The sequence below is a fragment of the Lepidochelys kempii genome, chromosome 27 (genome assembly GCF_965140285.1).
Source record: "Lepidochelys kempii isolate rLepKem1 chromosome 27, rLepKem1.hap1, whole genome shotgun sequence".
Classification (NCBI taxonomy): domain Eukaryota; kingdom Metazoa; phylum Chordata; order Testudines; family Cheloniidae; genus Lepidochelys; species Lepidochelys kempii.
The window spans coordinates 15,842,086-15,855,901 of record NC_136406.1 but is presented as its reverse complement, the minus strand read 5'-3'; the positions used below and the strand labels follow the sequence as shown (position 1 = coordinate 15,855,901).

At 61.3% G+C, this 13,816-nt stretch overlaps 1 protein-coding gene across 2 annotated transcripts; it reads left to right on the top strand.

Moving 5' to 3' along the window:
• The first annotated feature begins 6,516 nt into the window (after positions 1 to 6,516).
• Positions 6,517 to 10,152, top strand: GJD3 (gap junction protein delta 3). Of its 2 annotated transcripts, none has more exons than XM_073325692.2 (2): positions 6,517 to 6,571; positions 8,790 to 10,152. In XM_073325692.2, the coding sequence occupies exon 2, from the start codon at positions 8,815 to 8,817 to the stop codon at positions 9,682 to 9,684; it is 870 nt and encodes a 289-aa protein (XP_073181793.1). In that variant the 5' UTR covers positions 6,517 to 6,571; positions 8,790 to 8,814; the 3' UTR covers positions 9,685 to 10,152. The 2 variants fall into 2 exon arrangements, with proteins under 2 accessions (XP_073181793.1, XP_073181795.1); XM_073325694.2 differs by lacking the exon at positions 6,517 to 6,571 and adding an exon at positions 7,427 to 7,526.
• Positions 10,153 to 13,816: the final 3,664 nt, after the last annotated feature.

Here is a 13,816-nt window from a genome sequence, read left to right as displayed (position 1 = left end):
TGGCCTGGAATGTGTCAAGTACCTCTCTGGTGCTGTAAAATTAACAAATTGTGTTGGATCAAAGGAGCAGATTGGGGGGAGAGTTGGGGTGTGATTCCTTGTGGAATGAAGGGGGTGCCCACAAAGGGAAGGGAGACCATTTGGGGAGGGGAGGGGTGAGTACCTTCTTTTATAACACTGGGTCTCTGCAAAGCCAAAGAGTTAATCACAGTGACTGAGCCCTTGAAATGCTTTTCCTCAGTGACATCAATGGGAGCAGTTCTCTCCCTTGAGCAGAGAAGATTGCAGCCCCTGGCACGGGGTGAACACTTTTAAAATATTTTCAGTTTTTTGCACAACTGGCAAAGACCCTCCAACCCTCACCCGCTAAGCTGAAGCCTGGCGTTTGTTAGAGGGGATTTCAGCACTTGTCCTGTTGGACAAGGATCGTTCTTGTGCACTGTAGCCAGGGGCGTCTTCACAGGGCAGCAACCCGAAGTCCAGCTGCTCTGCCATTGCGCCCTTTCTCCTCAGGTCTAACTTCAGGCAGCCTAACAATAAATCCTTTGGTAGGGCTGGAAGCTTCTTCCGAGGCTTGAAATGCAGGTGCAAGAGAGCCGGAGCGCCGCGTGAGAAAGGCCCTGCATGGCAGTTGGGAATTAGCCCAGTGTGGTGATTTCTCCAGCAGTGGGAGGCAGCTGGCCCCATGCCCAGCGCAGCTGGACAGTGTCAGGTGGCGCAGAGTCTGGGGGCTCAGCAACTGGTTTTATGCCAGGCACGGGAGCCACCCTGGGCAGGGGCCTGGCACACGTGGCTGCCCACTTTGCCGCCTCGCTCTTGGAATAACGTAGCCGTTTGAGGGGGAACTTGGTGGCCAGGCAGATTCTGTACAAGTCGATACTTTACCCACGACACTGCTGTGATTTCTCAGAAAGAAATGAGAGCCAGCCTGAAGCAGAGGGATTCACTTGACCTTGCCTGGTCTAGACCAGTGGTTCTGACAACAGTTCAACCGCTTCCCCAAGTCCAAGCTGCTCCAGTGGCTTTAAACAGGTGGCTGGCCAGGTAATGGCAGCAAGGTTTTCCCACAGCGTGGGCCCGGCCCAGCCAAATCTGACGTGTCCTGCAGGAGAGCCTCAGTTGCTCTGGGGTGCCACTAAGGACCTGCCTCCACTGGCATTCCCCAAGCACCGATTGCAGCAGCTTCACGTTCGACTGCCCCAATGGTCTGCAGCAGCAGCTCCTCGGGGTGTTTAATCAGCCACTTTCCTCCAAGCCTCCAGCCCCACAAAATGGGCCATTTAAACTGCTGCCCCCGTTTCCTGGGTTAGAGCCTAGGTGGCTGCAGGGGCCTGTCAGCAGCCTGGGACAGGGTCAAAGCTCTCCTGCTTTGGCCTTGTCTTTTCCTTAGCACCGCAGCTGCTCCGCGAGCTCTCCGGGGCAAAGGGAAAGGGATGTGCTGATAGCGTGTACCATCTAGTGGCTCAAACATGGCCCCGTTGAGAGTAGGACTGCTTGGGTTCCATTCGTCTGTCTGACCTTACAAAATCCCTGTGCCTCAGTTTCTCCCTGTTTAAAATGGAAAGATGCCGCCCAGGAGTGGGGTGCGAGGCTTCACGGTTTGTGCTTTGAGCTGAACATTGCTGCGCACGCACAGTAGGGGTTGGAAGACCAGCCCGGGTGCACCGCTTTCCCCTAGCCCCCCTGGAATGCCTTCTCTCGGGGATGGCCGCTTGTCTGCTGTGAAAGGCTGCTGCTGGCTGCAGTGAGCAGCAGAGGAAAGAGGAGGGCCAGATCCCAAAGGGGTCCTGTGACTGTCATGTCGGAAGTCAGTGGGCGATAGGCAGCTTGTGGTGAGCAGTGATCCGAGTCCGCCCAGGGCGGGGAGCAGCAGTGCGAGGGTGGGGGGAGTACCAGAAGGCTGAACGGGTGCCAGGAGAGATAAGAGTTGTTATCACAGGCCTCTTGCAAGGGGAAATGCCAGTCCGACCATCCCCCCCTAGAAATACCACACCTAGAGCCTGCTCCTGGAGCTCAGCAAGCTCCTGGCGGGCAGGGGCTGAGCCTGGGGAGACCAGGCCAGTCTGCTTGGCGGGTTGCGAGTGGAGGAGAGCAGGTGAGGGATGACAGGTCCAGCTGGTGTCCTCCAGGGTGGGTGGGACTGGCCATAAAGCGCGAAGGCCGCCAGGCGTGGCCGTGCCCCAGGTGTGCTTTACAAGGAACTGCCTTGGATTTTACTGCCATTCCTTGCAAGAGCCAAGTGCCTCGCATGCCACTGATCAGCTGAGTGACCTTGGGCCCTGCCTTCGCCTCCCCGGCCCGCTTGCTCCTCCCAGCCGTGCCTCTAGCTTGGGAGCTCTCCGAGGCAGGGGCTGGCTCCACCCTGTGTGTGAAAGGGCCGCCGCAATGGGGCCCAGATCTTACCTAACTAATAATTGTGTAACTACCCAGGCTGCCAGCGCCCCGGGGCTGAGCCCCCCGCTGGCCTTTTTCCTTCTCGTGCGCCAGCACGTGTAAGAAAGGTTTTGCTGTCCTGGTCACACCTCGGTGAGGCCTCTGTACCCCACTGGGTTTCCCTGGGTGTTGCTGGTTGGTTCAGGGATTGCACCCAGGGAGTAGTTCTGCTGATGCCCAAGGAGGAGCAGGGTCCAGCCTGTGTTGGGCTGGTTCTGCAGGGCTAATAAGAGCCCATAGCCCCTAGCCCTAGCCGTTAGCATCCAAGTGCACGGGGCGCTGGGCTTGTGGGTAAGGAAGGGCCAGTTTACGCGGTCGCTTTGCGGAGAAGAGCTGTGCTTGGAGGATGAGCCAGGCCCACAGTAGGTAGCCTGGCCACCAGTTCTGCTTTTCCAGGCCATGAGGAGCCAGCAACAGGTCTGCTGCTAAAAGGCCCCTTCTCGTAGCCAGTCGCCCCCGCTGGATGCAGCTCAAGCTGAGATTGCTCTGGGCCGGAGTCCCACACGCAAATCTCTGCGCGCTGCCTCAGGGTGACAGATGCGAATCCCTCCCAGCGCTCGCTCGGGAAGTGGTGGCCCAAGACCCATAGATTGCCTGCCACCCATGGGTGCTGCTGTCTGTTACCGGTGGTGGCGTTTTGGCGCTGGTGTGAATGCTGGGTGAGATCATGCGGGGGTTAACAAATGTCATGGGTTTGTTGTACTCCAATCCCAGAATCCATCATGGGAGGCAACTAACGATATGCACCAGCAGGCATGCTGATTGGCGAGACCGCCCCATTGCCTTTGGCTGAACCATCATGGCTACATTATGCACTTCAGCGTGTGGGTCCACCCATTTATCCCTGGCCAGGCTTTTAACCCAGGCCAGGCCGGAGCTGGAGTGCGAGGAGGGCCCAGGAGCCAGCAAGGGCTTGCGGGGAGCCGTATCAGTGGAAGTGAAGTGTTTATTGGAAGACAGTCAAGTGTGGAAAGCTCTGTCCGATTTTCCACTGCCGGGCTCTGGAGAGCGTCTCCGGCACGTCCCGTCTGAGGGGCCATTTAAGGAGCTTATTGTTAGAGAAGCTCCAGGCTCTGTACGCCACATGCCAAGCTCAGGGTTTGGAGCCTTGCTCTGGTTCTGCTTGAGCTTTGCAGGCACTAGGGTGAGGTCCTGCCCCCTGTACATGCTCTGGATGGAGACAGCTAGCGTACGCTTTCCTCCCTTAGCGCCTGATTTTTGCCTTTTCCAGGGAAACTGGCCACAGTGCTGGAGGGTGTTCGAATGGTATTTAGCATTTTACAAACACTGACTACTTAATCTCCACAATCATGTTGATGGATTCAGGCTATTCCCCATGGGGAAACTGAGTCACGGAGGGGCAAAGTGACTGGAGAGGAAAGAGTTGCTTTGGAAACACATCTGGTCTGAGGTGCTCAGACAGGTATGGCCAAGCAGGCTCACTCTGCCGGAGATAACACTGGTTGCCCACTGGTTGCAAGTGGGGAAATTGAGGCACAGAGGAACGTAACTCGCCCAAGGTCACAAAGTGAGTCAGTGGCAGAGCTGGGAATAGGACCCAGGAGTCCTGATTCATAGGACAGGAAGGGACCTTGAGAAGTCTCTAGTCCAGTCCCTTGCACTCACAGCAGGACTAAGTATTATCTCGATCATCCCTGACAGGCATTTCTCCAACCTGCTCTTAAAAATCTTCGAAGATGGAGATTCCACAACCTCCCTGGGCAATTTATTCCCGAGCGTCATCACTCTGACAGTGGGGAAGTTTTTCCCTTCAGGAATCTGTATCTTGGGACGAGTGGCTGCAGGAGGGAACACAGTGTACAAGGCTGCTATTCTGGGGTCATGGCCCGCAGGGCAGTGACTAAACGAGGGTCGAGCTGAACACGCTTTCCCAAGTGATGGCTCTGGCTCAGGGCGAAGCAGGGGCAGGCCGGGGGCTGGGAAAGGCCATGCAAAAGAGAAAGGAAAAGCAGCTGTTTAGGCAGCGGAATAACCAGGCATTAGGAGCATTTCCTGTTTAGTAAATATAACGCAGGATCAACAATGGGGCCGCAGGAAAAACCTTCCAGGAAATCAGCCCGTCTCCTAGCCAGGGGCCTGGGCTGAGATGCTCACGTAGCCCCCACGCAATGGGACACAGGCCAGGCTAGGGCCCCCACGTGGCACTGACCAGCCAGGTGCCCTGCGGCCAACCCAAGCAGGTCAAGCACTTGAGGCGCACCTGGGAGAGAGGTGCCCCAGCCTCTGTGACCAGCCCCAGCCCCTTCTGCCCCACTCCCTCCAGTGAAGGCATGTGCTAGGCACTCAGCAAAGCGGTGTCCCTGCGGCTTCTAGCGCCCGGTCCAGGTGTGCGAAGCGGGGGCCTTCGGGCTGCCCTGTGCCTCCCTGTCTTGCCATCCCCACCCCTACACTAGCCAAATGGACTAGGCGGTGACTAGCCATCTGTCAGTCATCTGCTAGCCCCCTCCCGCCCAGTGTTAATGCTGGCTCTCCTCAATGCAGGAGGGGCCCCGAACCCAACATTTGCAAGGCAGCGCCATGGAGTTAAACCTCCCTGGGCTGACACTGTGCCCTCGACCTGGCTGCGAGCTCAGACACCAGCTGGGACAGGGCCATGTTGCAGGGCTCACTGGCAGGAGTCTGGACTCCTAATGCCCCCCTCCCCGTCAATCCCCGCTCACCCGGAGGGAACAGGCTCACCTCGTGGTCCTTTGTCACCCACTGGATTCCAAATCCCAGCCCCCAGCCCTGCTTTTTCAGTGGCCTTTTCGGGGCATCTGAATTAGTGCAGGACGTGGAGGGGGGGCTGTAGCAGCTCTGCCCTATATGCCCTGGGCAGGGGAGGGGGCCTCACACACATAGGGTACATGTGCCCCTGGCATGGGAGCCACACAGCCCACAACCTGGCCAGAACCCACAGTTACTACAAGGTACAGAACTGTTCATTCAATGTGTATTCCCTGCCCCTGGTCTCTGAGCTCAGCGGTAGCCCCATTTTACACGGGGGGAGACTGAGGCACAGAGAGGGTGACACGGCTGGCTCAGATTCACCCAGACAGAGGGTGGGAGAGCCTGGAATAGAACCCAGGAGTCCTGGCCCCAATCCCCACCCCTGCCTTGACCCATTAGCCCCCCCACGCTATGCCCGGAGCTGGGCCTAGAACCGGAGAGTTCTGGCTCTGTGTCCCCCCCCCAGCTCTGACTACTCCAGCGGGGGCTTGGCTGCACGAAGGGGAACCCGGCCGGGGGTGGGGGTGCTCCCAGCCAGCGGGAAGAGGGCACAGAACCTGTCAGCTGGTGGGGAGGCGGCGTGGGGCTGGGCACCAGGGTGAGCCCCCACGTCTCAGACACAAAGCAGGGCCGTGTGCTAGGCAGCTCCGAGCTCTGTGTCCCTGGCACCAAGGAAGAACGCAGGGGGACGTGGCTGGGGGGCGAAGGGGGGAACACCCCTATTCCCTTTGTGTCTGGACAATGACTGACCCAGCCCCAAGGGCCCTGATGCCGCTGGCATGGCGCCTTTCCACCAGTCTGGCCTTTGGTTCTCGGTTCCCCAGCCAAGGCCCTCCGGCTCCTGTCTCTGCATACGCCGGGCCAGCACCATCCCACAGTGCTGAAAGAGCTGGCTAAGGACAGTCTAGGCTGCACTCTGGGGTCACCCCCCAGCCACAGTAGCATGGTGAGCGGCTACTAAACCCAGCTGTGGGCCCAACGCCGCGGGGCGGGAACCGCCAGGCCCGGCGCATGCCAGGGGCTAGGTTTGGCAATTGTCCCTGCATATCGGACACAGCTGAGCATGGCACTGCAGTTTGGGCGTGTGGCCCTTGGCCGTCCTGGCCCCCAGGGGCCCCAGGAGTCCCGCCAGGCAGGTTCTCGCTGGGGAGGAAAGCGAAAGCAGCTGACATGCCGGCATGCAGCTGGAGCGCTGGGCGCGAACCCAGCAGAGGTCAAGGTCCTGGGGCTCGGGTGCAGCCTTCCCATGGGGCAGGGGGCCGGTCACGGGCGTTCCTGAGCCAGCAAGACGCCGGTCTCAGCCCCACCACATCCTGGTGCCCCGCCCAGAGCCGCCAGGCGCTAGGCCTGCAAGGCGCTGAGTGAGGGGATGCGGGGGGAAAGCTTGGCACCCAGCAGCACCCAGCAGGTAAGGGGGTGCTGGGCCCCGGGGGATTGTGGGGAAAGGGAATGGGGCAGTTGAGGGAATCTGGGCCATTGGGGAGGGGGCGGAGGAGGGACTGAATTGGGGGCTGGGTGAGGGACCTACCCAGGGGATCCTGGCAAATGGGGTGCTGGGGCCCTGAGGGCTCCTGGGTGCAGGGAACGGGATGCTGGGGGCTGTCTCTGCCCTGGGTACAGTCTGAGCCTCCCCACCCCCCCCCCAGTCCCCTCGCTGCGCAGACCCGACCCCCCCCCCAAACTCGTTCCTTTTCTCAGCCCTTGGTCCCTCTTGCCCCATCCCCTGCTGCCTGCTTGGGACGGGGGGGGAGAAACGGTCCGTCCCTCTGCCCCAGCCACGGGACCTGGGACGGGGGGGGGGTGCAGGCTTGGGGGAGGGCGCTGGCAGGGCTGCCCCGGGGGGGGCGGGCTTGGAGGAGGGGGCTGTGGGGCAGCCCCGGAGGGCGGGCTTGCGGGAGGGGGCTGGCCGGGCTGCCCCGGGGGGGGCGGGCTTGGAGGAGGGGGCTGTGGGGCAGCCCCGGAGGGCGGGCTTGCGGGAGGGGGCTGGCCGGGCTGCCCCGGGGGGGGGCGGGCTTGGAGGAGGGGGCTGTGGGGCAGCCCCGGAGGGCAGGCTTGCGGGAGGGGGCTGCCCCGGGGGGGTCGGGCTTGGAGGAGGGGGCTGTGGGGCAGCCCCGGAGGGCGGGCTTGCGGGAGGGGGCTGGCCGGGCTGCCCCGGGGGGGGCGGGCTTGGAGGAGGGGGCTGTGGGGCAGCCCCGGAGGGCGGGCTTGCGGGAGGGGGCTGGCCGGGCTGCCCCGCGCTGTCTCTTTAAGAGGCTCCAGGCGGAGCTGCGGGGAAAGTCCCGGGCCGGACAATGCGCGAGCCCCGGGCAGCCTGCGCCGAGCCGGGTCCGGGACGCGGCCCCTGCACGAGCCCCCGCCTGCAGGTACCGGCCGGGCTGGGGCTGGGGCTGGGGCGCGGGGGGGGGTGACTGCGCCCCCCAGGGGACGGCCCGGGGACAGGGTGAGTCTGCCCCAGGCTGGGGTGGAGTGGGGGGCTGCCCCCCCCCCGGCAGGGAGCCCCACGGCTGGCACCACGCGTGAAACAGCCCCTCCCCCCGTGACCTGGGGGCCACCCCTCCCCTCCGGACGCTGCGCCCCAAAGCCTAGCCGGGGCAGGCTGGGGCCCCCCCAGGGCTGGAGGGACCGGCTGGGCACGGGGTCCAGCCCCTGCTGCCCGGGCATCAGTGACACCTGGGGTGAGTGGGCCACGAGCAGATCCTGGCCCGGGGGGGGGTCCCTGGCCCCCAGCCCCTGACTTACTGGATACTAGCAGGGCCCCCCCATCCTCTCATCCAGGCCCTTTGCCGCCGCAATGGGCACTGGCCAGATGACAGGAACAGGACACCACAGCCGGGGGGGCTTGGCGTCCTCCAGCCCCTTGGCTTTAAATGGGGGAGCGTAGGCCAGCCTCTGCCCCAAGCCCCCCCAGCGACCAGCCCTGCCTGACCAAGGAGACCAGTGCCCCATGCCCATGGCCAGCGCAGTGCCGGGATGCCCGGGCTCATGGCCAGCAGCGGCTGCCTCCAAGAGTGGGAGGTCTGGCTTGGCTGAAGGTGGGTGATGCGTGGGGAGTGGAATCGCCTGTGGGGAGCAGAGGCCTGACCCACATGTGGGCTGGGACCTGGGTCTTTCAGCCCCTGGCCCCGAGAGCCCTTCCTGGCCCCCTGCTGCTCTAGAGAAGCCGGTCCCAGCGGGGCAGCTCCCTGTGCCCAGAGCACCCCCGGCGGCCGCAGCTGGCAAACGGTGAGCCCGGCCCAGCCTCCCTGACCCACCTGCGCCCTGCACAGAGCTGCGCACCGCAGCCAGCCCCCAGCTCCTGCGTGCCCAGGGCACTGGCATGGCGGCTGGCTGGGGGCATCTTGGCCCCGGTACCACCGGGGCTCGGCTCGTGGGTGCAACGCTCAGTCCGGGCAGCGAGGAGCCGGGGTGGGGGGAGGAGCGCTGGCAGCTGAGGGTCGCTGCAGCCCCACAGATGAGAACAGCCTTGACCCCTGAGGCGGACTGCATAACCCTTGCGGCTGGCTTACGGCTCCCGGCTAAGGGGGGCTGTGTTTAGCAGGGAGTCTGTGTCCACGCTGTCAGTGGGGGGGCCCTGGGTGCCCAGAGCGGGGAGCAGGTGGCAGCTCTAACTGGCGCTATTCCCCTAGCGCGGCCCCGGCCCCGGCCCCGGCCATGGGTGAGTGGAGCTTCCTGAGCTCGCTGCTGGACGCCGTGCAGGAGCACTCGCCCATGGTGGGCCGGTTCTGGCTGGTGGTGATGCTGATCTTCCGCATCCTCATCCTGGCCACGGTGGGCAGCGACGTCTTCGAGGACGAGCAGGAGGAGTTCGCCTGCAACACGCTGCAGCCAGGCTGCAAGCAGGTCTGCTACGACAAGGCCTTCCCCATCTCCCACTACCGCTTCTGGGTCTTCCACATCGTGGTGCTGTCGGCCCCTGCCCTGCTCTTCGTCATGTACGCCATGCACCAGGGCGGCAAGCTGCGGCAGGGCCAGGAGGGCGGCCCCACGGGCCCGCCCCGGCTGCAGCCCAGCCAGCGGGCCCACCACATCCGCACCTTCTACCTGGCCAACGTGGCCATGCGCATCCTGGCTGAGACCGGCTTCCTGGTGGGCCAGTGGCAGCTGTACGGGTTCCACGTGGAGCCACGCTTCACCTGCCAGAGCTCGCCCTGCCCCCACACGGTGGACTGCTTCGTGTCCCGGCCCACCGAGAAAACCATCTTCATCCTCTTCTACTTCCTGGTGGGCGTGGTCTCCGCCCTGCTCAGCCTGCTGGAGCTGGCCCACCTGCTGGCCAAGGACAGGTGCCAGGGGCAGGAGGCCGCCAAGCCCCCAGCCACCTCCCACGAGCAGCAGGAAAACTGGTCCAACCAGGCGCACGAGCAGTGCCAGCAGTTCCTGCCCCCGGGCGAGGGGGGCGCCAAGGGGGCGGCCTGCAGCGTCCCCAACCACTACGAGCCCTCGGCCCTGTTCCGGCCCCACGCCCCCTCCAAGGGCAGCATGGCCTCCCGGCCCGCGGCCAAGTCCGATTTGGTGGTCTAGGGCTCACACTACAGCCCAGCTCCCATCTGTGCCAGTCACCGGGCCTTCCGCTTAGCAGGGTCGCCGCGGCAACACCAGTGACCTGAGCAGGACGTTCTCAGCCCTGCTGCAGCTTCAGTGGCCCTGAGAAACCTTCCAGCTGTGCCCTAAGGGCCCGGGGCCCACAGTCCGTACCAGCCCTGTACAGCCTGGCAGAGGGCGCACAGAGGACCCTGAGCCTAGGGCACAAAGCCCCTTATGCCACGAGCAGCAGGAAAGGAGCTGGCTAGACTACAAGGAGTGACAGCGTGGCCCAAGGCTTAGAGCATTGGGCTGGCACAGGGGAGAGCTGGGGGTCTCATTCCGGCTGGTGTAGGCGACCAGACAAGGGGCAATGAACTGACCCAGCCCCTCTGCCTGCTGCTCAGCCGGGGGACGGGACAGTTCCTGAAGACAGGAAGCTGGGCGGGGCGGGCAGGGATGGGGGGCTCTGGGGCCAGGCGAAACAGTGTCGTCAAATTTTATACATTTGTGTGAATAAACAGAAGAAAACTTTTTAATTAAAAACCCGAGCCCAGCCGGTGATTTGCGAGCAAGGTTGGAGCCGTGGCGTGAGCCGAACGGCAACTCGGTCCCACGGGGGGGGGACACGCTGCCCTGGGCTGGGGCCATGTTCTCCCTTCATTTTCACACTTTGATTTGGAGCAGGAGCTAAATTCAACCTGTCCTGTCAGTGACACATTCCCTCTGCCCGAGTGCTCGGAGGCTCCACCCTGGCAGAGCTGGGCAAGGCCGGGTAGGGCTTGCCGCCCAGAACCAAGCCTTGGCAGCACTCACCTCTGTGGGGAGAGATACTGGCAGTGCCCTGTGTTGGAACCAGATTCCAGGCCGTCCCAGCGCACCGTGTGGCAACGATTGTTCTGGCCACGCTGGGCATGCGGCTGCAGACGCCTGTGGGCTTAGCGGCGGCTGAGGGCCTGCGATGCCCGTGCATGGGGTGGAACCTGGTGTCAGACGTCAGCCCTACCCTGTGTGGGCTGGATACGGTGACAGAGGTGTGGGGGGAGCCCAGCAACAGAATAGCAGGGGGCTGCAGGTCAGGGTTGAGGGGCACTGGCAGGGGGTGTGCCAGGGTTCCCATTAATTGCGCGGTGCGTGGCCGTGGGCCTGTGGCAGCCGCGGGCGCGGCAGTGGGGGCTCTCACATTTTGGGAGGGTGCGTGTGGCTGTCTGGCTGCCATGCAGGGGGCAGGGGCTGGCTGTGTGCCAGGTTCCCCTTGTCTCCTGTTTCCTGTTGCAGGAGGGTGGCTCCACATCCAGAGGTTAATGGAAAAAAAGGCAGAAAAGAAAAACACCAACCCCCCTCCCGTGCCAGATCCTGCGCAAGGGCCCCCCCATTAACCCTCTCATGGCTGCACCACTGCCCAAGCCAGGACTCCTGGGTTCTGTTCCCAGCTCTGCCCGTGACGCACCATGGGGGAGGCTCTTGCTGTGCCTCAGTTTCCCCAGCTATAGTGCTGCAGGTGCCTGGGCGAGGCTGTATTAATTAGAGCTGTCAAGCGATTAACAAAATTAATTGTGATTAATTGCATGCTTAATTGCACTGTTAAACAAGAACAGAATGCCATTTATTTAAATATTTTTGGATGTTTTCTACATGTTCAAATATATTGACTTCAATTACAACACAGAATACAAAGTGTGCAGGGCTCACTCTCTATGTATTTTTGATTACAAGTACTTGCACTGTAAAAAAAACAAAAGAAATAGTATTTTTCAGTTCACCTAATACAAGTACTGTGGTGCAATCTCTTTATCATGAAAGTCGAACTTACTAATGTAGAATTATGTACAAAAAATAAATGCGTTAAAAAGTAAAACTATGTAAAGCTTTAGAGCCTGCAAGTCCACTCAGTCCTACTTCTTGTTCAGCCAGTCGCTCAGACAAACAAAGTTGGTTACGTTTGCAGGAGATAATGCTGCCCGCTTCTTGTTCACAATGTCACCTGAAAGTGAGAACAGGCGTTCGCATGGCTACTCTTGTAGCCGGCGTTGCAAGATAGTTACATGCCGGATGCGCTAAAGATTCATATGTCCCTCGATGCTTCAAGCACCATTCCGGGGGATGTGCGTCCATGCTGATGACGGGTTCTGCTCGATAACCATCCAAAGCCGGGCAGACCGACGCAAGTTCATTTTCATCATCCGAGGGGAGATTTTCCTTTTGGGTGGTTCGGGTTCTGTAGTTTCCGCATGGGAGTGTTGCTCTTTTAAGACTTCTGACAGCACGCGCCATGCCTCGTCCCTCTGAGATTTTGGATGGCACTTCAGATTCTCTTAAACCTTGGCTCCAGGGCTGTAGCTATTTTTAGAAATCTCACATCGGTACCTTCTTTGCGTTTTCTCAAATCTGCAGTGACAGTGTTCGTCAATCAGACGGGCTGGGCCGTCATCCGAGACGGTGAAAACCCGAACTATACGGCAGAAAGCGGGTAAACCAGAGCAGGGGCCACCCAAGTCTCCCCGAAGGAGTTCGGTCACAATTGTAATTACCGCATTAGTTTTTTAACAAGCGTCATCAGCATGGAAGCATGTCCTCTGGCATGGCGGCCGAAGCATGAAGGGGCGTACGAATGTTTAGCATATCTGGCATGCGAAGACCTTGCAATGTTGGCTACAAAAGTGCCATGCGAACACCTGTTCTCACTTTCTGGTGACATTGTAAACAGGAAGCGGGCAGCTTCGTCTCCTGCAAAGTAAAACCCGTGTTTGTCTGAACGATCGGCTGAACAAGAATAGGACTGGGTGGACTTGCAGGCTCTGAAGTTTTACATGGTTTTGTTTTTGAGTGCGGTTATGTAACAAAACCCCCCAAATTTGTAAGTTGCGCTCCAGGATAAAGATGCTGCACTGCAGCACTTGTATGAGGTGAACTGAGAAGTATCGATTTGATCTTTTACCGTGCAAATCTCTGTAATAAAACCGAAGCGAAGGGGAGCACTGCGCAGTGCGTGTTCTGTGTTGTAACAGAGATCAGCGTCTTTGAAAATGTAGAAAAACATTCAAACTCTTTACGACAGCGCAGTTGGTATTCTACTACCAGGGCGATTAATCGCGAGACGTTTATTGACTCAACCGTGTGAGTTAACGACGATTAAGCGACAGCCCTACTATTAAATCATCTGCTGGGGGGGGCAGCTTTGGTGCCCAGAGCAGCAGGCCCATGGGGCCGAGGATGCTTTAATTTAATAAGCCATAACCCTGAAAATGAGCAACCTGCCCCCCATCCCCGGGCAGGACCTGCCTGGCCCCAGCCCAGCACCCAGCACTGCCCTCAACACGCCGGGGCGGGCAGCGGGAGCTGGCTCAGGCAGGCCCTGGTCTCCCCTCTGGGCAGCACCGTGCGGCCCCTGCCCGCACGAGGGGGGGTCGGCGCCTAGGGCTGCGCTCATCCAAGCGGATCCTGCCCGTCCCCGGCGAACCAGGTCTGCCCAGCGCCCGCTGCCAGCCCAGCCAGTCTGAGCCTTACCCGCAGGGTCTGGCCCGTGGCCCCAATGCCCGGCTGACACTCATGGCTCAGAGTCGCCCGTCCACCAGCCCCGGAACGCTACCCCCCCCTCCCCTGAACTCCCGCCACAGCGTGTCTCTCAGGTGAGGGCAGCTGCTTTCCTGGACTCTGGGCTGTTGGTGCTTCTCGCCCGCCCCAGCCCAGGAATCTCCCCAGGCGAGACCCACCCCACCAATTCTCAGCTGGTCGAGCTCGGCTTCGCTCCCCCCCGAGCAGCCTAGGGTGTGACTGGCCCGGCTGCATGGGGCACCCAGCTGGAGTCGGGCAGGGTGTGAGGAATACACCAACCTGGCCCCCGCGCTAGCAGGGCGGGGCGCTGCGACCCAGGCCCCTCCCTCCCGCCCCCCCAACCCCCCTGCTACAGCCAGTGCCCCCCCCATTCCCATTGCAGGGAAGACACCGCAAGGGGATGTGCGTGTGGCGGGGGGAGGAGGACCGCCAGGGCCAGGGAAGCAGCAGACGTGACAGGGAGCTGGTATAATGAACGCCATCAGCCCCCAGCCTGGCCACCCCCCGGCCTGGCCTCCTGCCAGCCCCCATCTTCACCCCAGGACCCACACCTTGGCAGGAATTGGCCAAGCAGGTG